This window comes from Salvelinus fontinalis, chromosome 42, assembly GCF_029448725.1.
Source record: "Salvelinus fontinalis isolate EN_2023a chromosome 42, ASM2944872v1, whole genome shotgun sequence".
NCBI classification, from domain to species: Eukaryota; Metazoa; Chordata; class Actinopteri; order Salmoniformes; family Salmonidae; genus Salvelinus; species Salvelinus fontinalis.
This window is the reverse complement of record NC_074706.1, coordinates 20175908-20198763: the sequence shown is the minus strand read 5'-3', so window position 1 is coordinate 20198763 and position 22856 is coordinate 20175908. Positions and strand designations below refer to the sequence as shown.

At 41.8% G+C, this 22856-nt stretch overlaps 1 protein-coding gene across 1 annotated transcript; it reads left to right on the top strand.

Annotated features, from left to right (window-relative positions):
• The first annotated feature begins 6541 nt into the window (after positions 1-6541).
• Positions 6542-21502, top strand: LOC129841441 (uncharacterized). Its single transcript, XM_055909706.1, has 7 exons — positions 6542-7038; positions 7467-7591; positions 7754-7927; positions 14314-14478; positions 14862-14973; positions 15190-15317; positions 20244-21502. Exons 1-7 carry the CDS (start codon positions 6780-6782, stop codon positions 21129-21131), a joined length of 1851 nt encoding a protein of 616 aa, XP_055765681.1. The 5' UTR covers positions 6542-6779; the 3' UTR covers positions 21132-21502.
• The last annotated feature ends 1354 nt before the right edge of the window (positions 21503-22856 follow it).

Below are 22856 nucleotides of genomic sequence, written 5' to 3'. Positions count from 1 at the left end.
TGTGCAGTTGCAAACCGTCGTCTGTCTTTTTTATAGCGGTTTTGGAGCAGTGGCTTCTTCCTTGCTGAGCGGCCTTTCATGTTATGTCGATATAGGACTCGTTTTACTGTGGATATAGATACTTTTGTACCTGTTTCCTCCAGCATCTTCACAAGGTCCTTTGCTGTTGTTCTGGGATTGATTTGCACTTTTCGCACCAAAGTATGTTCATCTCTAAGAGACAGAACACGTCTCCTTCCTGAGCAGTGTGACGGCTGTGTGGTCCCATGGTGTTTATACTTGCGTACTATTGTTTGTACAGATGAACGTGGTACCTTCAGGCATTTGGAAATTGCTCCCAAGGATGAACCAGACTTGTGGAAGTCTACACATTTTATTCTGAGGTCTTGGCTGATTTCTTTTGATTTTCCCTTGATGTCAAGCAAAGAGGCACTGAGTTTGAAGGTAGGCCTTGAAATACATCCACAGGTACACCTCAAATTGACTCAAATGATGTCAATTAGCCTATCAGAAGCTTCTAAAGCCATGCCATCATTTTCTGGAATTTTCCAAGCTGTTTAAAGGCACAGTCAACTTAGTGTATGTAAACTTCTGACCCACTGGAATTGTGATAAGTAAAATATAAGTGAAATAATCTGAAAACAATTGTTGGAAATATTACTTGTCATGCACAAAGTAGATGTCCTCACCGACTTGCCAAAACTATAGTTTGTTAATAAGAAATTTGTGTAGTGGTTGAAAAACAAGTTTTAATGACTCCAAACTAAGTGTATGTAAACCTCCGACTTCAACTGTACCCCTCATTAACATGTCATTTGAAAAAGGCTTGTAAATACCTTTTTAGAGAGACAGTAAACTTAGGGTAGGACCAGGGGTGCAACTTTCACTGGGGACCCCCCACATTCTGACATTGCATTTCTGTCCCCCCCAGTTTTATAATCGCACTGTGATACAAAACACAGCACCGGTGTGTTTTAGGACCATGTGGACACCTCAGAGCGGTCGTGCAGGATGTTTTACGGTTTCAGCCGGCTGGATTTAGGGCACAAGGACACCACAGAGCATGCGGACAGGATGTGAGAAGTCATTGCGTATAGGACAAGGATGGGAGAGATGATCAGAGGCAGCTGCTGTCTGTGTTGCACTTTTTCTTAGAGTTAGAAAAGCAAGCAGAGCAGAAACCGGCTACTCTTTAGTTGACTGATCTAGCTGGCAAGGTATGTATTTACTCCCAGTGCTGAGCTAGTAATATAACTGACATGTTACGTTAGCCAACGTTCCATCCCCACTCGACTGAAATAAATGAACTACTAGCACCTAGTTAGCTAGCTAGTAGCCAGTTCAGCTCTAGCTAGCAGTATTTAATGGTTGTTGTGTGTATGGAAATGTTTTGAAGCCGTTGTTTTGTCCCATTTCAAAAGTAAATTTGATGTACCATAAGCTAGAGCTAGCCAAAAGTTGGCTAACGTTAGCTAGCTAGCTCACTAACTTTAGCTATTATTTTTGCCTCAATTACACTAGACCTGAATCAAATGATGAAACCAGCGGCCAAATGATTAAAGACCGATCTATTCTGACGTTTCTAAAGTGTAATGTGTTTTTATTAGTCAGTATAGCAATGTAACGTTATTGATCTGTTAGTTTCCCTAACTAATTCCCTACTTTTCACACTGACACAGTATAAACAGCTCTACAGGCTTCACTGTCATGGTGCACAGTCAGTACACAACACTATGCTCACCATGTCTCTTAGCGGGATAAGTTGGTGACAGGAGTCCCAGCAGGGTCAGACAGCCAGGAAAGACCAGTCTACAGAGCTCCGGTGAATTTTGTAGTATATTATAACAACCAGTGAATGGATAGAAAGTTCCATCTTGAGTTGATGGGTAGACTACAGTTTGGGATCTGGGAATAATGGTAATTTTGAACCATTGATTATTTTCTTGGATGTATACATGCACACCAAGGTAATTCTTTATCATACCTCATCTGAACAGGGTCAGATGGTGACAGCGGTCTCAGCAGGGTCAGAGAGCCAGTGAAGACCTGTCTGTGATGGTACTAAGGTGAACTTTTGCTGATGCAACACTATTCTCTCTGTGCAGCAAACACTAGACAAGCCAGAAGCTTCAAAGATTGAAACTATACTGAACAAAAATATAAACCCAACATGTAAAGCGTTGGTTTCATGAGCTGAAATACAAGATCCCAGAAATGTTACATACGCACAAAAAGCGTATTTCTCTCAAATTTTGTGCACACATTTGTTTACATCCCTATTAGTGAGCATTTCTCCTTTGGCAATAATCCATCCACCTGACAGGTGTGGCATATCAAGAAGCTGATTAAACAACATGTTCATTACACAGGTAAACCTTGTGCTGGTGGCAATAAAAAGCCACTCTAAAATGTGCAGTTTTGTCACAACACAATGCCACAGATGGCTCAATTTTTTATTTTTTAGGCAGCGTGCAATTGCCATGCTGACTGCAGGAATGCCTACCAGAGCTGTTCAAATTGTATTTGTCACGTGCCAAATACAACAGGTGTAGACCTTTCCTTGAAATACTTACTTACAAACCCTTTACCAACAATGCAGTTCAAGAAATAGAGCTAAGAAAAGGCTACTGGGCTATATAGAGGGGGTAACGGTACCGTGTCAATGTGTGGGGGTACAGGTTAGTCGAGGTAATTTGTACATGTAGGTGTAAGTGACTTTGCACTATGCAAGGTCTCTGACCTCCTCCCTACAGGCTGTCTCATTCTTGTCGGTGATCAGGCCTACCACTGTTGTGGTCAGCAAACTTAATGAGGGTGTTGGAGTCGTGTTTGGCGACGCAGTTATGGGTGAACAGGGAGTACAGGAGGGGACTAAGCACACACCTGTGGGGCCCCCATGTTGAGGATCAGCGTGGCAGATGTGTTGTTGCCTACCCTTAGCACCTGGGGGCGACCTGTCAGGAAGTCCAGGATCCAGTTGCAGAGGGAGGTGTTTAGTCCCAGGGTCCTTAACTTAGGGATGAGCTTTGTGGGAGCTATGGTGTTGAACGCTAAGCTATAGTTAATGAACAGCATTCTAACATAGGTGATCCTTTTGTCCAGGTGGATGGCAGTGTGGAATGCGATTGCTTCATCTGTGAGTGGCTGGAGTCTTTGACACTGCCTGGTATAGAGATCCTGGATGTACTGAGCCATTCGCACTACCCTCTGTAGTGCCCTGCGGTTGGAGGCTGAGCAGTTGCCATACCAGGCAATGATGAAATCAGTCAGGATGCTCTCAATGGTGCAGCTGTAGAACCTTTTGAGGATCTGAGGACCCATGCCATATCTTTTCAGTCTCCTGAGGGGGAATAGGTTTCGTCGTGCCCTCTCCACAACTCTTGGTGTGCTTGGACCATGTTAGTTTGTTGGTGATGTGGAAACCAAGGAACTTGAAGCTCTCAATCTGCTCCACTGCAGTAGAGGTTGACCGATTAATCGGCATGGCCGATTTAATTTGGGCCGATTTCAGGTTTTCATAACAATTGGTAATTGGACTTTTTGGATGCCGATTATGGCCGATTACATTGCAATCCATGAGGAGACTGCGTGGCATGCTGACCACCTGTTACGCGAGTGCAGCATCAAAAGGACCTGTGGCTGCAAGGAGCCAAGGTAAGTTGCTAGCTAGCATTAAACTTATCTTATAAAAAACAATAAATCTTAACAATCACTAGTTAACTACACATGATTGATGATATTACTAGGTTAACTAGCTTGTCCTGCGTTGCATATAATCAATGCAGTGCCTGTTAATTTATCATCGAATCACAGCTTACTTCAACTTCGCCATGATGATGTAACAAAAGTGCATTTGCAAAAAAAGCACAATTGTTGCACAAATGTACCTAACCATAAACATCAATGCCTTAAAATCAATACACATAAGTATATTTTTTTTTTTACCTGCATATTTAGTTAAAAGAAATGCATGTTAGCAGGCAATATTAACTAGAGAAATTGTCACTTCTCTTGCATACAGTGCAAGCGGAGTCAGGATATATACAGCAGTTTGGGCCACCTGGCGAACTGTGTGAAGACCATTTCTTCCTAACAAAGACCGTAATTAATTTGCCAGAATTGTACAATTATAACATAACATTGTTTGGTTGGGTTGTGCAATGTAACAGCAATATTTAGACTTTGGGTTGCCACCTGTTCAGTAAAATACAGAAGGGTTCTGTATTTCAATGGAAAAATAAATGTTTTGTTTTCTAAATGCTAGTTTCTGGATTTGACCATATAAATGACCACAGGCTCGTATTTCTGTGCGTTTATTATATTATAATTAAGTCTATGATTTAATATTTGATAGAGCAGTCTGACTGAGTAGTGGTAAGCAGCAGCAGGCTCGTAAGCATTCATTCCAACAGCACTTTCCTGTGTTTGCCAACAGCTCTTAGCAATGCTTGAAGCACAGCGCTGTTTATGACTTAAAGCCTATCAACTCCTGAGATTAGGCTGGCAATACCAAAGTGCCTATAAGAACATCCATTCATATCCAAGGTATGTGAAATACAAATGGTATCGAGAGAAATAGTCGACGCGTCATAATGCCAATAATAATGACAACCGAAACTTCTTAACTGGGAATATTGAAGACCCATGTTAAAAGGAACCACCAGCTTTCTTATTTTCTGAGCAAGGAACTTAAACGTTAGCTTTTTACATGGCACATATTGCACTTTTACTTTGTTTATTTTTGTATACTATATTTTAAGGCAGGCTGACAAACCTCAGTTGATTTCCAAACTGTATCAAGGGTTGATATTGGCTTTTCCCGATGACACAACATGTAAAACAACAATGTGAGGAAGACCTGGGAGACTATTGAGGATGAGGAATGGATACAGATATGTTTGAATGCCCAGTCATGTTCAGATAAACTTCTGCAGTTTAAGACCTTCCATAGAACGTACTATATGCCAGAGAAACTGAATATCATGCACTCAGACATGTAAAACACAAAAGGGGACATATTTGCATATGTTATGATCTTGTGAAGGCCGGCTGAATTCTGACAAAGAGTATGTTCTTTTATCTCAGCATGCCTACAGATTCTCCCTTCTCACTGTTTTGTAGATACTTGAGACTTATCATAAGAAACTGTGTAACCTAGCATTTATGGCGGCTAAGAAATCCATTGTCATTTTTTGGAAGGTTGGTTATCCTCCCACAATGTCCCAATGATGGCAGAAATGTCAAGTTATGTATCATTTGATTTATTAGAGGTTTAAAGGTATACTGCAACTTTTATAATGTTTGGATGCCTTATATGGAATACTGTACGACAAAAGGAGTCTGTATTGAAAACATGCCCAAGTCAGGGGAGATACATATTTATGTAATCCCTAGATGCTGGGCTGCTCAGTCCTGGTCCTGGGGGTCTGCCTTACTGTTGTTTGTCACTCTGGCCTTTGCCTTACACACCTGAAACCAATAATGAATGTTTCACTAAGATCCTAAATCTGAGTGGGGTGTGTTGGGTTGTGTACCCTTAGGGGCAGGATGGGGAGATCCAGCCTTATTGTGTGCAAGTAAAGAGAGCTCTACAGTACTATTATGCGTATGATATGAATTACAGTGACCTCCATAATTATTTGGACAGTGAAGCATTTTTTCTTCTTTTGGCTCTATACTCAGTGTGGATTTGAAATCAAACAATGATTGATAAAGTCAAAGTGCAGACTGTCAGCTATAATTTCAGGGTATTTTCATTCATATTGGGTAAACCATTTAGAAATTACAGCACTTTTTGTACCCCCCATTTTAGGCGAGAAAATTATTGGGACAAATGCACTTGTGTGTTAAAGTATTTGACTATACACATTTGTTGGATGCATTTGCTGTTTGTTTTGGTTGTGTTTCAGAATTGTTTTTTCCCAATAGAAATGAATGGTAAATAATATTGTGTCAATTGAGTCACTTTTATTGTAAATAAGAATAGAATATTTCTAAACACTTCTATATGAATGTGGATGCTACCATGATTACGGATAATCCTGAATGAATCGCGAATAATGATGAGTGAGAAAGTTAGACGCACAAATATCATACCCCAAGCCACACCATTACAATAACAGGAGAGGTTAGCATTTTTGGGGGGTATGACATTTGTGAGTCTATAACTTTCTCCCTCATCATTATTCACGATTCATTCATAATTATCCGTAAGCATGGTAGCATCCACATTCATGTATACTAGTGTTTAGAAACATGTTATTCTTATTTACAATAAGTGAAACAAAGGGTCATATTAGATTGTGTACAAATTACGCAATGTAGCAATTTTTGGGTAATCTAAAGCTAAGACAGTTTACTATTTACCTTACTGAGGTGATGTAGATGGAATTATATAGTATTTGATTCTACTCTGTTCTTGCTAACACACTTATTTCTAAACAAGTCTGCTCTCAGATTTAAAAAATACTGACTGATAGTACCGTATTTCAAAAAACAGCGCGCATAGTTTTTCATTTAACCACAACCTATGAGCTATGACTCCACCCAATAACATCCTTTCTCTTCAGTGTTAACGGAAATGAAAAGTGACCTAGAACAATTACCACGTTAGCGTTTTTATTGTTGTTATTTAGACGTTTATTAAAACCCTGCAACTCAAACTATGACTAATTTAACTGCACAGCATCACATACTTACCCCAGGTAGTGTTTAATTCGCGTTGAAGACAGGGCATGTTTGATAGATGTTATCTAGGTAACGCTAGCTAGTTGCTAACAATGGCTAACTGTATGGTTTTTCACACTCAAATAGCCTCCATTATGGAGGTGCTAGCGAATGCAGCCGTGGCTGACATCTGTAAACTCGTAGACGACGACTATGCAGTGTTTCGTTTGGAAATTTCTCAAAGCCAGAAAGAAAACAGGGCATTGCGAAGGAAACTACAGCTGTTCGAACTGAAGGTGGCACGGGAGCGCGTCCTCGCTTGTCGCCCTAGTAGTGTCAAGATCCTCGACCGATACAGAGGAATGGCAAGAGGTACATTTAGCAGAAGGCCAAGGCCGAGCGGCCTGTCGCTGTTCATATATAGCTAAGTGCCTGTCTTCCCTTACCTTCTGCACATATGTTCAGATGTGTTACCCAGAATTGGGTCATGGTCAGTTTTTGGATAATATACAATAATTCCCCTAATTACTTAGCTATATTGCACAATGACACTATCATTATCTAACCATGTTCTTGATTTACTGCATGTCTTATTATTTACTCAATAAAAACAATGTGATGCCTGGAACATAATCAATCAGTCTGTAAATAGTATATCAAGAAGTTATGTGAATTGTTACCTTACATCCTTGTCAATTCTATACTTTTTTCAAACTGTCAATAGTGTACAGTATAGCTTTGAGCATTGACAGTAGCTAACATAAACACCTCTTTTACCCCAATTACTCTCTCGGGTGAAGGACAGCTCACTGGAGGCAATAGGAGCTTTGTGAAGCCAGCGGGACACAATACATGGAGAGATAACCAACCAGATACTGTTGATGAGGGAAATGGAGAGTCAACCCAGCATGTTATCGTGATAGAGGTTAGTGTAATAGTGTTACATTAAAATTACAGTACATCAAATGTGACCAGTTTATTTCAGAAAGGCTCCCCTCAGCTATTAATTTTCTTACATTTTAATTGATCTGCCGTAGGGGAGCTTGTGAGACTTCCCTACAACAATGTTATCCAATGCTTGTGTCAGTCTGCAGATGCAGATGCTGCAGGTCTTGGGGTCAAGCAGCACAGGTCTGAAGGAGAGGAGGGCCCAAGGCAAAGCGGAGACATCCAGACTGGAGTGGTTGGAGCGCCCTATGAAGCCATGGAGGACCCCACCACCTCTGCGCCCCAGCCCAGGACCCGACGTAGCGTCACGGAGGTCAGTGGAAGGCCCGACTCCGTCCTCAAGTCAGAGACAGACACCAAGGCTTTAACTGTAACACACAGGCTCTTACACACAGGATCAGACCCAGAGAGGCTGGTGCTGGAAAGACTGGTCTGTCCTCCTGCTCCTGGCTCAGAGTATTTACCGGTATTTCACCAGAGCCAGAGGATGGTTCATTCCGGTAGGGATGGCTATTGTGACGCGTTAGACGCTGGTGGTGATGAGCCGTCTTGCTCTTACACTACAGAGATGGACCCTGGCAACATGCCCTTGGGTTTAGAGACACAGACTGATCTGTCTAAAGGGGACTGGAACCGGTACAGTAGTAGTCTATACGCTGAAGGGTCCCTAGATAAGAAAGGGGAGGTTATAGTCGTAGATGAGGTGACTGTGAAAGTGGAGAGCGACGCTCCTCTGACATGGAATGTAGACGAGACTCACGTAGGGGAAGGACACTCTCAGGGCAACACCAGTGACTTTTTAGACTACAGGGAAAGCATAGAGACAAATGTAAATGTTGCGACCCACTCCCCTATGCACGTGTTCAGGGATCTTGACCCAGTGTCCACATCAATGGCACCTTCCGATTCACACGGCCACGTCCTTTTCAGTCAGGCATTGAATTCAAACGACAGGGCTAGAGCCCAGTCTCAGGGAGGGGGAGCCACATCAGGTGATAGTAAAGATAAATGGTTCTTCTGCATGTTCTGTAACAAAGGCTTCAGCTGCCCCCAGAAGGTGGAAATCCACCAGAGGGTCCACACAGGGGGAAAACCCTTCAGCTGTACACAGTGTCATATGCGCTTCGCCCAGGCTCGTGACCTGAAGAGGCACCAGAGGGTCCACACAGGGGTGAAACCCTACAGCTGCCCCCATTGTGAGAAGAGGTTCTCCCGCCAGGACCATCTGAAAATGCACCTGAAGGTCCACACAGGAGAGAGGCCGTTCGCCTGTACGCACTGCGGGAAGAGGTTCTCAGAGAGGAGATACCTCAGGATACACCAGCAGAAAAACCATTCCACTCTATAACATAGAAATGAACCATTCCACTGGATAGCTTATAGAACAAAACCTTGCATTAAAGACAAAGATTTTTTTTTTATTGTTGTCAGCAGAAAAGATCCACAGATGCATTTGGAATAACGAGAGTTAAGCCCAATTCAGACACAACAGTCGACATGAGACAAGATAAAACTATCTAGTTTTAGAATGTTATGTTGTACAACAGCTGACTAAAGACGGGGATCAGATCAAGAAGACGAGACGTGCAGTTGAGATCGTTTCCACGTGGCAGCATCATGTTGTGGGGGGGCTTTGCTGCAGGAGGGACTGGTGCACTTCACAAAATAGATGGCATCATGAGGCAGGGAAAATTATGTGGATATAATGAAGCAACATCTCAAGACATCAGTCAGGAAGTTAAAGCTTGGTCGCAAATGGGTCTTCCAAAGGGACAATGACCACAAGCATACTTCCAAAGTTGTGGCAAAATGGCTTAAGGACAACAAAGTCAAGGTATTGGAGTGGCCATCACAAAGCCCTGACCTCAATCCTATAGAAAATCTGTGGGCAGAACTGAAAAAGCGTGTGCAAGCAAGGAGGCCTACAAACCTGACTCAGTTACACCAGCTCTGTCAGGAGGAATGGGCCAAAATTCACCCAACTTATTGTGGGAAGCTTGTGGAAGGCTACCCGAAACGTTTGACCCAAGTTAAACAATTTAACCAAATACTAATTGAGTGTATGTAAACTTCTGACCCACTGGGAATGTGATGAAAGAAATAAAAGCTGAAATAAATCATTCTCTCTACTATTATTCTGACATTTCACATTCTTAAAATAAAGTGGTGATCCTAACTGACCAAATTTTTACTAGGATGAAATGTCAGGAATTGCGAAAAACTGAGTTTAAATGTATTTGGATAAGGTGTATGTAAACTTACGACTTCAACAATACATGCACCAGAAACAGGGTACACTTTGGGCCCAATCCCGATTTAGGAATTTATGCCTTTCCTACGCACTGCTCAGTATTTGGTATTCAGACTTACCTTATTCAGTCGCATAATGCTCTCTGCAGGTGTGGCTACCTTGCACGCTCTGAATACATTTAATTCAACTGCTGAAAACCTTCCCACTTGCTCCAAATTTTCTCGTGGAGTTTTCATTCAATGGTGTTTTCAGCACATTCATCGTACATGTCATTTAGCAGACACTCTTACCCAGAGTGACTTACAGTGAGTAGTGAGTGCATACATTTTGATACTTTTTCTTACTGGTCCCCCACGGGAATCGAATTCACGACCCTGGCGTTGCAAGTGCCATGCTCTACCAACTGAGCCACACAGGACTTTATTCCGCTTAAACCATCCCTTTAAATACGGTGTACCTTTTGAATTAAAATTATGTCGACAGACTCAATAGAATACATCGAGAGAACGGGTCAGAATATAGGGATCATTGAAAGAAAGCCATCTATGCCTATTCGTTTCTGTTTCAGCACCAATTGGTAGATTTAAAAATACTCTTGTAGATTATGTAGGCCCATTTTTGGGTTAGGAAAGTATGTATAAATAAAAATAAACGTTTTGGAAAGCCTTTACGCACAAAATATAATGATGAATAAAAAATGGTGGTTCGATTCATCCTGAAAGTTGTCATATTCAGGTTCAAGCCTTAAAATATTGGAAGGTGGAAAAAAGTGTACAATAGGGATTGAACAGTAATCCTATAAATCTACCCTAATTTCTTACTAATCGTGGAGCTGTATGACAACAGTCCAGTCATCGTGAACCGTGCGCCAGGCTCCGGGTTTAAACTGCTACGTGGGGCCTGAGTTCCATAATGATTCAATTAGGCTACATGTCACAAATTATTGCACAACCTTAGGCTGTTATAAGCCACTAATGCTAGCCACCCTCACTTAGGAACAATTTACAAATCAAATCAACATTTATTTGTCACATGCGCCGAATACAACAAGTGTGTGACAAATCTGACAGAGGAAAGAAAGGTAAACAGAATGGAATGACGCAAAATAAATGTGTGTGTGTATTACTGACGTTGGCTCTCGATATTGGATAATATTTAACATGATACACATTTTAAAATAAAACGAAGAAAAGCCCGGGCATATAATCAAAACATTCTAAAGTGCATACATCAACTCGGCAGGTTCAGCCCTACAGAAGCCTATAGTTTGGGTCTCCAAATTTCATCCACGCAAATTATGAGGGCACACAATTAAAATTCGGAATAACGGCAGCGCTATTTACATTTTATTTCACTGTGGAAAAGGGGCCGCAATACATGTCATGTTGATATGATTTTCGGTTTGCTTCCATATGACTGGTTTCACCTTTGCCTCCAGGGATCATAAGGAAAAATAATCTAAAACAATTGCCATGTGTATTTACAATCCCCTTTTCCAAACAGATTACTAATTTACATTTACATTACTTTGTCTCTTTTCATGTACCTACCTTTTACTGATTTTTCCCCCGAGAATGGATGTTTGCTGTCGCCTGTGAAACTGAGAGAGCATTTGCTATTAATTACTTTCCTGTGGGTTTTAATTTGTGATCTTCAATCTTCTCCTCTCTTATTAATTTATAAATTACAGTGCATGGAGAATGCTGTCATTTATATCAGTAAAAATAAAGTAGATACTTTTTCCACTTGGAATATGGCAGATTGGCTCGACCTTGTGCATGGTTTCCTCGCGCGTAAAGGTGTTGGAATTATGAGGGGAATTAAGTCAAAGTTGGAATACGGCGTATCTGGACACAGCTCCGCCACACCTTCATTTATTCTAGCTCAACCTCAAACAAATAGTGGGTGAATAGTATGCTATTCAAATGCTTAAGTTCAAGGTCAGAATACAAATAGAGAGAAAAGCGCATAAAAAGTGAATTACGTTCCATTTATGCACGCTTAAATCGGGTCAGAATCGGAGCCTTAGAAACTTGTCAGATAAATATCATCAAAATAGCTAGCTAGTTCTCTGCAAAGCTAGCTCCTTAAGACCGTCGTGTCTCATCTTATGTATCTGAACTGAGTTTAACAGATTTCATTGTTGAATATTCCTGGGTGGAATATTGCATCTAGACATTGTGGGATATACAGTCTCTAATGAAAGTCTACACACCCCTTGCACAGTCTTCACATTTTGCTGCCTTAAAATGAAATCTAAAAGGGGATTCAATTCGTTTTTTCCCGACCTATCTACACAACCTACTCCACATTTTCAAAGTGAAATAAAAATTATAGATCATTTCCCAAATGTATAAAAAAAAATGTAAAACGACCATGTCTTGATTGCGTATGTCTTCACAACCCAGAGTTAATACTTGGCGGAAGCACTTTTGGCAGCCAGTACAGCTGTAAATAATTTTGAATAAGATTCTACCAACTTTGCACAACTCTTAGGGCAACATATATCCATTGTTTTTGTCAAAATTGCTGTAGCTCAGTAAATTTGGTTTGGAGCAATATTCAAACCTTGTCTTTGATTTTCAAGACTGGACTACTCAAATACTCAACACCTGTTGGAAAGCTATTCTGGTGTGTCTTTGGCATTACATGTGTGTAATTGTAATGCTGAAAAATAAAACATTATCCCAGGATTTTTAGAAGACCGAGGGGAGATTTCCTCGAACATTTTAGCTGGGCTTTGCTCCTTTCATATTTATTTTGATCCTGACAAAGTCCCTGCCGGTGACAAGCATACCCATAACATAACGCTGTCACACTATGATCTATAATCTTTCATTCACTTTGAAAATGTGAAGTAGCTTGTGTAGATTGCTAGGAAAAACTTTCAATTTAATATGTGTGTATACACTGTGCAAGAGGAGACTTTCAGCAGGCACTTTAAGGTATATATAACCCTAATAATACTGTTACCTATTGTGTTTGTACTGTGTAAGCTATATGATGTTCCCAAATGCCTATTTTCATTACTTCCGTTCAATTGCTTAAATTTTTTTCTAAGACCCTTTTAATAAAAAAGTTAATGCAGTTGATCAAGTACATGCAGATTTTTGTATGTGTGGTTTTCATATGGTGTATTTTAAAGATGCAATATGCAGAAATCACTCTGCCATTTCCTGGTTGCTAAAATTCTAATATGCCTATTTTCAGTTTGTGACAAAACAAGCAGTCATTGTGTAGAGAATCATTGTACCATCTAAACCCGCTGTGAAATATGTTTTCCTAATGTTGTATTTTCAGCTGTTTAAAGCTGGTGTACAAAACCAAAAGTAAAAGACGCAAAAATGAAACTTAAGGGAAAGCATGGAACAGATTTACCACACATAGAACAGATCTACCACTTTTTAGACTTATAGACAGACCTATAACTCACATTTCTATGGGTATTTGGTCAGGTTTCCCAAAAAGATACATATTGCAGCTTTAAAACTTGTTTATGTTTAGTAGAATAAAAAGTCCCTTTTTGTTTTTGAGACTTTCTTTAGTACACATCACATCTGGTCTCACCCTGTTCTGCATACGTACATTTATATGCCAGCAGCATACCACTGCTGGCTTGCTTCTGAAGCTAAGCAGGGTTGGTCCTGGTCAGTCCCTGGATGGGAGACCAGATGCTGATGGAAGTGGTGTTGGAGGGCCAGTAGGAGGCACTCTTTCCTCTGGTCTAAAAAGTATCCCAATGCCCCAGGGCAGTGATTGGGGACACTGCCCTGTGTAGGGTGCCGTCTTTCGGATGGGACGTTAAACGGGTGTCCTGACTCTCTGAGGTCATTAAAGATCCCATCGCACTTATCGTAAGAGTAGGGGTGTTAACCTCGGCGTCCTGGCTATATTCCCAATCTGGCTCTCAAACCACCACGGTCACCTAATAATCCCCAGTTTACAATTGGCTCATTCATCCCCCTCTAACTATATCCCCAGGTCGTTGCTGTAAATGAGAACGTGTTCTCAGTCAACTTCCCTGGTAAAATAACAGAAAAATAAATAAATACACACAACAGTGCTTTATAACCATTATAGACTTACTAAATATACCTACTCACTAATAAACACCTACTGTACAAGTCAAAACACTAATGAATTTATTTCAATTGATTGATTCCCCTAAATGAACTGTAACTCTGTGAAATCTTTGAAAGTGTTGCGTTTATTTTTGTTTAGTTGGGTTTGGCTGATGACAACTTTTGAATTATAATAGGCGACTCATATTTACCAACAACATATTTATGTCAACCATGATGGGCTTAACAACAACAGTATAGGCCTCAAACGTATTGGGGATGGGTAAACACTCCATGTTGAAAGTGTGTTCATTATCTGTATGTATGTGTGTGTGTACGTACCTGAGGGAGTGTATGTCTGTAATCTGTATCATCTGTCTCTTCCAGGAGGATCAGGGTCCAGATGTGCTGCTGGTGAAGGAGGAGGGGCTTGAGGAGGGTCTGGGGAACCCTGAGGGGACCATGGTCATGGAGGACAACCAGACTACACCTCCTCCTGGACCCACAGAGGAACCAGCTGAGCAGCACAGGACCACACACAGTCTCACTGAGGTGAGCCCACTGTAAACTACTGTCTGTATGGTATTAGGTCAGGGTCTATATCCACAAAGCCTCAGAGTAGGAGTGCTGATTTAGGATTAGTTTTCCTTTTAGATAATAATGAATGACTATGCAGACATTTGGGGACCTGATCTTCGATCAGCACTTCTACTCTAATACTCTTTGTGGATACAGGCCCAGGTCTTGATTCATTTTGTGTGGGACCATGCTTTTGAATTATCAAACCATTAAATAGTATGAAGTGATCAAATCAACTAACATGTTTGCATAGTACTCATAGCAATCCCTCATTGCCCAATCAGAAGATGCTCCATAGCAGGGTGCTCATATCAGATTTCTTGATCCAACATCCTCTCACTCTGTATCTCTTACAGTCAGTAGACATGGAGGATGGGAAGCCTGATCTGCTGGTTGTCAAAGAGGAGACAATAGAAGACGGATCAGAGAGCATTGATCGGCTGACTGGATTAAAGATGGGGGAGCAAGGTAAGGGAGAAATACATATAGCCTACATACAGTAATAGATCTTCAATGGGAATAGTAATACATACAGCACATTGAAGTGATGCGCCTATTTTTTTTCTTCATTCAATACATCAAATGAAATCAATAGAACTTATGTTTGCATAGAAAAACACATTATAATGTCTGAACTTGACTCAAAAAAATGTTTAAAGTCTATTTTCTAACCTCTTCCGGCAGTTAGTTGGCTGGAGGCTAACAGAGAAGACTGGGCGACCATCTTGGATTACCAGACCCAGACGGGTGCAGCCAGGGGCCTAAGGGACAACATCACTGAGCAGGCCAGGACTAGAGGCGACATAGTGGAGGTCAGTGGATGGGACAACCTCCTCAACTCTGGGCCGGGGAACACCACTGTTAACCATAACCAGAAACAGACAGTCGAACCAAAAACAACATCTGACCATAGTCTCCATGACAACAGGGCGAGGCATAACTTTGGTCTGCGGGGACGGGGAGGTGTCGGAATGCCGCGGGATAGAACACACACAGACTCGGCTAGCGATGCTCCGTCCTGCTCCTATAGTTGTGAGGCAGAGAGACTGATGGCGCCTCAGGTTACCCCCCTAACAGGTGCTGCCTTCAGCCTGCCTTCTATAGGATCTATCAACTGGAACATTGACCCTGTGACAACACAGACACTCCCTGGCCTTCGTCCTCCTCACACTCTCCTAATGTTAAACCAGACCTCAGACAATGCCAGTGCCTCAACACTAAATGGCTACACAAGCCCATTGACAAATGACAGTAGTAGAGACAGAATCAGTAAAGGTGGCAGCGCCATAGAGAAGCGCTTCACGTGTTCATTCTGTGGGAAAGCCTTCAGTTTCCCCCAACAGGTGGAGATCCACCAGAGGATGCACACGGGGGAGAAACCATATGGCTGCCACCTGTGCCGGGCCACTTTCTCCCAATCGTCCAGCCTGAATAGGCACCAAAGAGTCCACACAGGGGAGAAACCCTTCAGCTGTACCCAGTGTAACATGCGCTTTGCCCATGCTGGCAACCTGAAGAGACACCAGAGGGTCCACACAGGGGAGAAACAATACAGCTGACCCCAGTGTGAGTTTGGATTCCCCTGCTAGCACCAGCTGAAGGTCCACATGGGAGAGAGGTGGTTCGCACTGCAGGAGGAGGTTCTCAGAAAGGAGCTACCTCAAGATACACCTGCAGAAAAAACATTCCACTCTATAACATAGAAAGTAACCATTCCACTTAATAGCGTCTGCGGTTTAGATTAAACCCTGCATTAAAGACAAAGATGAGTTGTCATTATTGTCAGCAGAAAATATATTTTTGATTTTACCTTTATTTAAACAGGGTGTTAACATTGAGACCAGAGTCTCTTTCACAAGGGAGCTCTGCATATAAAATTAATAGGACAAAATAAAATCCGATACAATGTAAAACAAAGAAATACAGCACAACACAAATATTCAAGAAAAACAGTTACATTCCTCAGTAAGAATTGCATGAGCGGCACCAGAACATCCAATTGTAATGTATTTTGTAGTTGCTTCCAGCAATGAGGTGCATTTATCTAGTTCGGTGGAGACCCGAGGAACCTCAAGAGTTAACCAACAAAGTTAGGTAAGTTGGAAACTTGTGTAGTAAAGACTTGTAAACAAAAAGGGACGTTAATGAGGACCAGCCAACCTTTTGATTCAGGATGCAGTGGTGAGTGTTACACAGATGCATTTGGAATTACGAGAGTAACAGATGTGTTGAATATTCCTGCGTAGTCTATATTGTATCCAGACATTTAGTGATGTCAGGCATATACAATGCCTTCAGAAAGTATTCACACCTCTTGACTTTTTCCAAATTTTGTTGAGTTCCAGCCTGCATTTAAAATGTTGTTTTTTTTGTCACTGGCCTACACACAATACTCCATAATGTCAAAGTGGAATAATGTTTTTAGAAATGTTTACAAAAAAATTAAAAGCAGTCAATAAGTATTCAACCCCTAAATATGTTCAGGAGTAAAAATGAGCTTAACAAGTCACATAATAAGTTGTATGGACTCACTCTGTGTGCAATAATAGTGTTTAACATGATTCATGAATGACTACCCCATCTCTGTACCCCACACATACAATTATCTGTAAGGGTCCCGCATGCGAGCAATGAATTTCAACCACAAAGACCAGGGAGGTTTTCCAATGCCTCTCAAAGAAGGACATCTATTGGTAGATGGGTAAAAAAAAAAAGCAGACATTGAATATCCCTTTGAGCTTGGTGAAGTTATTACACTTTGGATGGTGTATCAATACACTAAAGTAATACTGCAAGAAATGTGGCAACGCAATTAACTTTTTGTCCAGAATACAAAGTTTTATGTTTGGAGCAAAAACAATACAAGACATTACTGAGTACAACTCTCCACATTTTCAAGCATAGTGGTGGCTGCATCATGTTATGGGAATGCTTGTAATCGTTAAGGATTGCAGTGTTTTTCAGGATAAAAAATAAACGAAATGGAGCTAAGCAAAATCCTAGAGGAAAACCTGGTTCAGTCTGCTTTCCACCAGACACTGGGAGATTAATTCACCTTTGTAGGACAGTAACCTAAAACACAAGGCAAAATCTACACTTCCTTACCAAGAAACAGTGAATTTTACAGTTTTGACTTACATCTACTTGAGAATCTATGGCAAGACCTGAAAATGGTTATCTAGCATTGATTAACAAGCAATTTGACCGAGCTTGATGCAGTTTAAATGCAGGTTTAGAAAGCTCTTGGAGACTTACCCAGAAAGATTCACAGGTTTAATCGCTGCCAAAAGTGTTTCTACAAAGTATTGTCTCGGGTGTGAATAAGACATTTCTGTACTTCATTTTCAATAAAATTTCCCAAAACATGTTTTCACTGTCATTATGGGGTATTGCGTGTAGATGGGTAAGCATTTTTTTTTTATACATTTGGAATTCAGGTTGTAATACAACATGTGGAATAAGTCAAGGGGTATGAATACATTCTGAAGGCATTGTAGTCTAATCCAATGAGGGGACTGGAACCAGTACAGTAGTAGTGTAAACTGAAGGGTTCCTAGATAAGAAAGGAGAGGGCCTGGTTGTAGATGAGGTGACTGTGAAAGTGGAGGGCGATGCTCCTCTGATATGGAATGCAGACGAGACTCAGTTACGAGGAGGACACTCGCAGGGAAACACTAGTGACTTCTTAGACTACAGGGAAAGCTTAGAGACAAATCTAAAGGTCGCAACCCACCCCCATTTACATGTCTCTTTCCATTAAAGAGACTAACCAGGTGAATCCAGGTGAATGCTATGATCCCTTATTGATGTCACTTATTAAATCTACTTCAATCAGTGTAGATGAAGTGGAGGAGACAGGTTAAAGAAGGATTTTTAAGCCTTGAGACATGGATAGTGTATGTCTGCCATTTAGAGGGTGAATGGGCAAGACAAAATATTTAAGTGCCTTTGAAAGGGGTATGGTAATAGGTGCCAGGCGCACCGGTTTGTGTGTATCAGGAACTGCAATGCTGCTGGGTTTTTCACACTTGACATTTTCCTGTGTGTATCAAGAATGGTCTACCACCCAAATTACATCCAGCCAACTTGACACAACTGTGGGAAGCCTTTGAGTCAACATGGGCTAGCATCCCTGTGGAACGCTTTCGAAACCCTGTGGAGTCCATGCCCCGACGAATTGAGGCTGTTCTGAGGACAAAAGGGAGGGTTACAACTCAATATTAGGAAGGTGTTCCTAATGTTTGGTATACTCAGTGTGTTTGTGTATATATAAAGATGTCTATAGACATTATGGACAGTATATGAATAGAAAAGGTGTGTACAGCCAGCATTAGTTATATATGACGAACCTTGACTAGAATACAGTATATACATAGGAAGTGGGTAAAACAGTATATAAACATTAAAGTGACCCGTGTTCAATTACTATGTACATAGGGCAGCAGTCGAAGGTGAAGGGTAGAGTACGAGGTGGTGGCTGGCTATTAACAGTGAATAAGGTTCAGGGCAGGGTACTGAGCGGAGGCCAGCTAGTGGTGACTATTTAATAGTCTGTTGGCCTGGAGCTAGAAGCTGTTTTTCATTCTTTCGGTCCCAGCATTGTCTCCACCATCTAGATGGTAGAGGGGTGAACAGGCCTGTCTCCTCACCTTCATCTACACTGATTTGAAGTGGATTTAACAAGTGACATCAATAACGGATCATATCTTTAAAAAAATATATAAACGCAACAATTTCAAGGATTTTACTGAGTTACAGTTCATATAAGGAAATCAGTCAATTTAAATTAAATCATTAGGTCCTAATCTATGGATTTCACATGACTGGGAATACAGATATGCATCTGTTGGTCACAGATACCTTAAAAAAAAAGGTAAGTGCGTGGATGAGAACCACCATTTGCCTCATGCAGCGCAACACATCTCCTTCGCATAGAGTTGATCTGGCTGTTGATTGTGGTCTGTGGAATGTTGTCCCACTCCTCTTCAATGGCTGTGTAAAGTTTCTGGATATTGTCAGGAACTGGAACACGCGGTCTTACACATCGATCCAGAGCATCCCAAACATGCTCAATGGTGTCTGGTGAGTATGCAGGCCATGAAAGAAGTGGGAAATGTTCAGCTTCCAGGAACCGTGTACAGATCCTTGTGACATGGGGCTATACATTATCATGCTGAAACATGAGGTGATGGTGGCGGATGAATGGTAAAACAATGGGACTCAGGATCTCGTCACGGTATCTTTGTGCATTCAAATTGCCATCAATAAAATGCAATTGTGTAAATTATCTATAGCTTATGCCTGCCCATACCATAACTCCACCACCACGGGGCATTCTGTTCACAGTGTTGACGTCAGCAAACCGCTTGCAGACAAGACACCATACACACTGTCTGCCATCTGCCCGGTACAGTTGAAACTGGAATTAATTTGTGAAGAGCACACTTCCCAAGCGGGCAAGTGGCCATCCAAGGTGAGCATTTGCCCACTGAAGTCGGTTACGACGACAAACTGCAGGCAGGTCAAGACCCTGGTGAGGGCGACAAGATGGTTTTCAATGGGAATAGTGATGCGCCTGGCTATACTTTTTTCTTCATTCATAAAATGAAACAACTTGTGTTTACATACAAAAAAAACACAAACATAATGTATAAACTTCAGCAGGTAATTGACAAAATACTTCATATGTCGAGTTCTCTGCCATGTTTGTAAAGTATTTTTCTAACCTCTTTCTGCAGGTGGTTGGCTGGAGGCTAACAGAGGAGACGGGAGCCATCTTGGATTCCCAGACCCAGACTGGTGCAGCCAAGGGCCCAGTGGACAACATCACTGAGGAGGCAAGGACCAGAGGTGACATAGTGGAGGTCAGCGGATGGGACAGCGTCCTCAACTCTGGACTGAGGAACAACATTGTTGACCACTACCAGAAACAGACAGTTGAACACAAAACAACATCCAAACTCAGTCTCCATGACAACAGACGGGCTGAGACGAGGGCGAGACTTAGATTTGGTCTGCGGGGAGGTGTCCATATGCAGCTGGAGAGAACAGACACAGACTCGGCTAGCGATGCTCTGTCCTGCTCCTATAGTTGTGATTCAGAGAGACTGATGGCGCCTCAGGTTAACCCTTTAACAGGTGCTGCCTTCACCATGCCTTCTATAGGATCTATCAATTGGAACATGGACCCTGCAACAACACAGACACTCCCTGGCCTTCATCCTCCTCACACTCTCCTAATGTTAAACCAAACCTCAGACAATGCCAGTGCCTCAACACTAAATGGCTACACAAGCCTATTGACAAATGACAGTAGTAGTAACGCTATCAACAGATCTTGTGGCAAAGAGAAGCGCTTCCCGTGTTCGTTCTGTGGGAAAGCCTTCAGTTTCCCCCAACAGGTGGAGATCCACCAGATGATGCACACAGGGGAGAAATCATTCGGCTGCCACCTGTGTCGGGCCAGTTTCTCCCATTCCTCCAAGCTGAAGAGGTACCAGAGAGTCCACATAAGGGAGAAACCATACAGCTGCCCCCAGTGTGATAAGAGGTTCTCCCACCAGCACCACCTGAAGAGGCACCTGAAGGTCCACACGAGAAAGAGGCCGTTTGCCTGTACGCACTGAAAATGCAGAAAATACACACAGCGCATGTATAATGTAGAACTAGTTAGATTGTAATGAATTCTGTTGGATTTGGATGTATAGGAAAGTGGATGAGGTGAACTGAGGATGATGAGGCAGAGTAGATGACTATGGTGATGGTGTCTGTAAAAATGCTTTGTCCCTTTAGGTTGATACTGTTTCATACTGAGATAATGACAGTGCCTTAATGAATATTTACTTGACGTGAGGTCGTGTGTAATGTAATGTTGAACCTTTTCCAAAGTATTCTAAAATGAATGTTTTCATTTATCGTTTTGTGCAATAAAAGTAATGTAGTTCACAGTTGACTATATGACCATTTTGTTTAAATTAAATACAAAATTGACTCTGTACTAACTGACTGGTTTTTGTTTGTGTCATTGCAGGGATTGAGTTTTACTTATTACAGTCGAAACAAAACATTATACTTAATTCTTGAATCAAAACTTAAAAATAGGTCTCCTGAGTGGCGCAATGGTCTAAGAGATCCTGGTTGTGGCGCAGTGTGCCACTAGAGATCCTAGTTCAAGTCCAGGCTCTGTCTCAGCCGTCCGCGACTGGGAGACCCATGGGGCGGCGCACAATTGGCCCAGCGTCGTCCGTGTTAGGGGAGGGTTTGGCCGGCAGGGATGTTCTTGTCCCATCGCGCACTAGCGACTCTTGTGGCGGGCCGGGCGCATGCACGCTGACATGGGCCCGCTACAGGTGCGCCCGCCCCGCCAGGTGTTTCCTCTGGCTTCCGGGTTCAGCGGGCATTGTGTCAAGAAGCAGTGCAGCTTGGATGGGTTGTGTTTCAGAGGACGAATGATCTTCGCCTCTCCCGAGTTTAAAAATACTAACTTGAAAATAAACTCCAATGGCTCCATAATGTTAGGTACTTAAAACTTCTTGCCACTAGGGGGGTGCCATTTCGACATAGCACAAATGTGTACCCAATGTAAACGGCCTCGTACTCAATTCTTGCTCGTACAATATGCATATTATTCTTACTATTGGATAGAAAACACTCTCTAGTTTCTAAAACCGTTGGAATTATGTCTGTGGGTGAAACAGAACTCTCTCTGCAGCAAAATCCATGACAGGAACTGCGAAGATCTGAAAACTAGGCTCTGCTCTCGGATCAGTTTAAAGCTCTGTCTGTATCCTATGGGTCGACATGAACTGCACCCGCCTTCCCCTGGATGTCAGTAACCAATGAGAAGTGGAATGGACTTTCTGCGTAGTTCCCAGAGTTTATAAAAGGCCAAGGAGTGAGAGGACCTATCTTTTCAACGCTCGCCATTACGCAAAGCAAGACCTCAGGATGGCATTTTGGAACGCTTAGTTATCGTCCTTAGATATATCCGTCTGTAATTTAATTCGTTATAGGTGTTAGAAACATCATAACGAAGTTATTTTAAACCGAGTTATATCAGTTTATGCGAGTATATTGCTATTTTCGGAATTTCCTTAGTATTGAGTATAACATTTTGGGCATGCTGTTTTTTTATAGCTACTTGTAAGCTGCTACTTCCGAATTTGAACACGACGTTTTACAACCAAGCAACAATTCTTTTGGACAAAGGACCACTTCGCCAAGATTCTGATGGAAGCTCGTCTAAAAGTAAGAGCTATTTATGATGTTATTCCGTATTTATGTGGAAAAATGTAAACGTATTTGTCCGCCATTTTTGCGGCACTAGTCTGGCTGTAACGCACACTGTATGT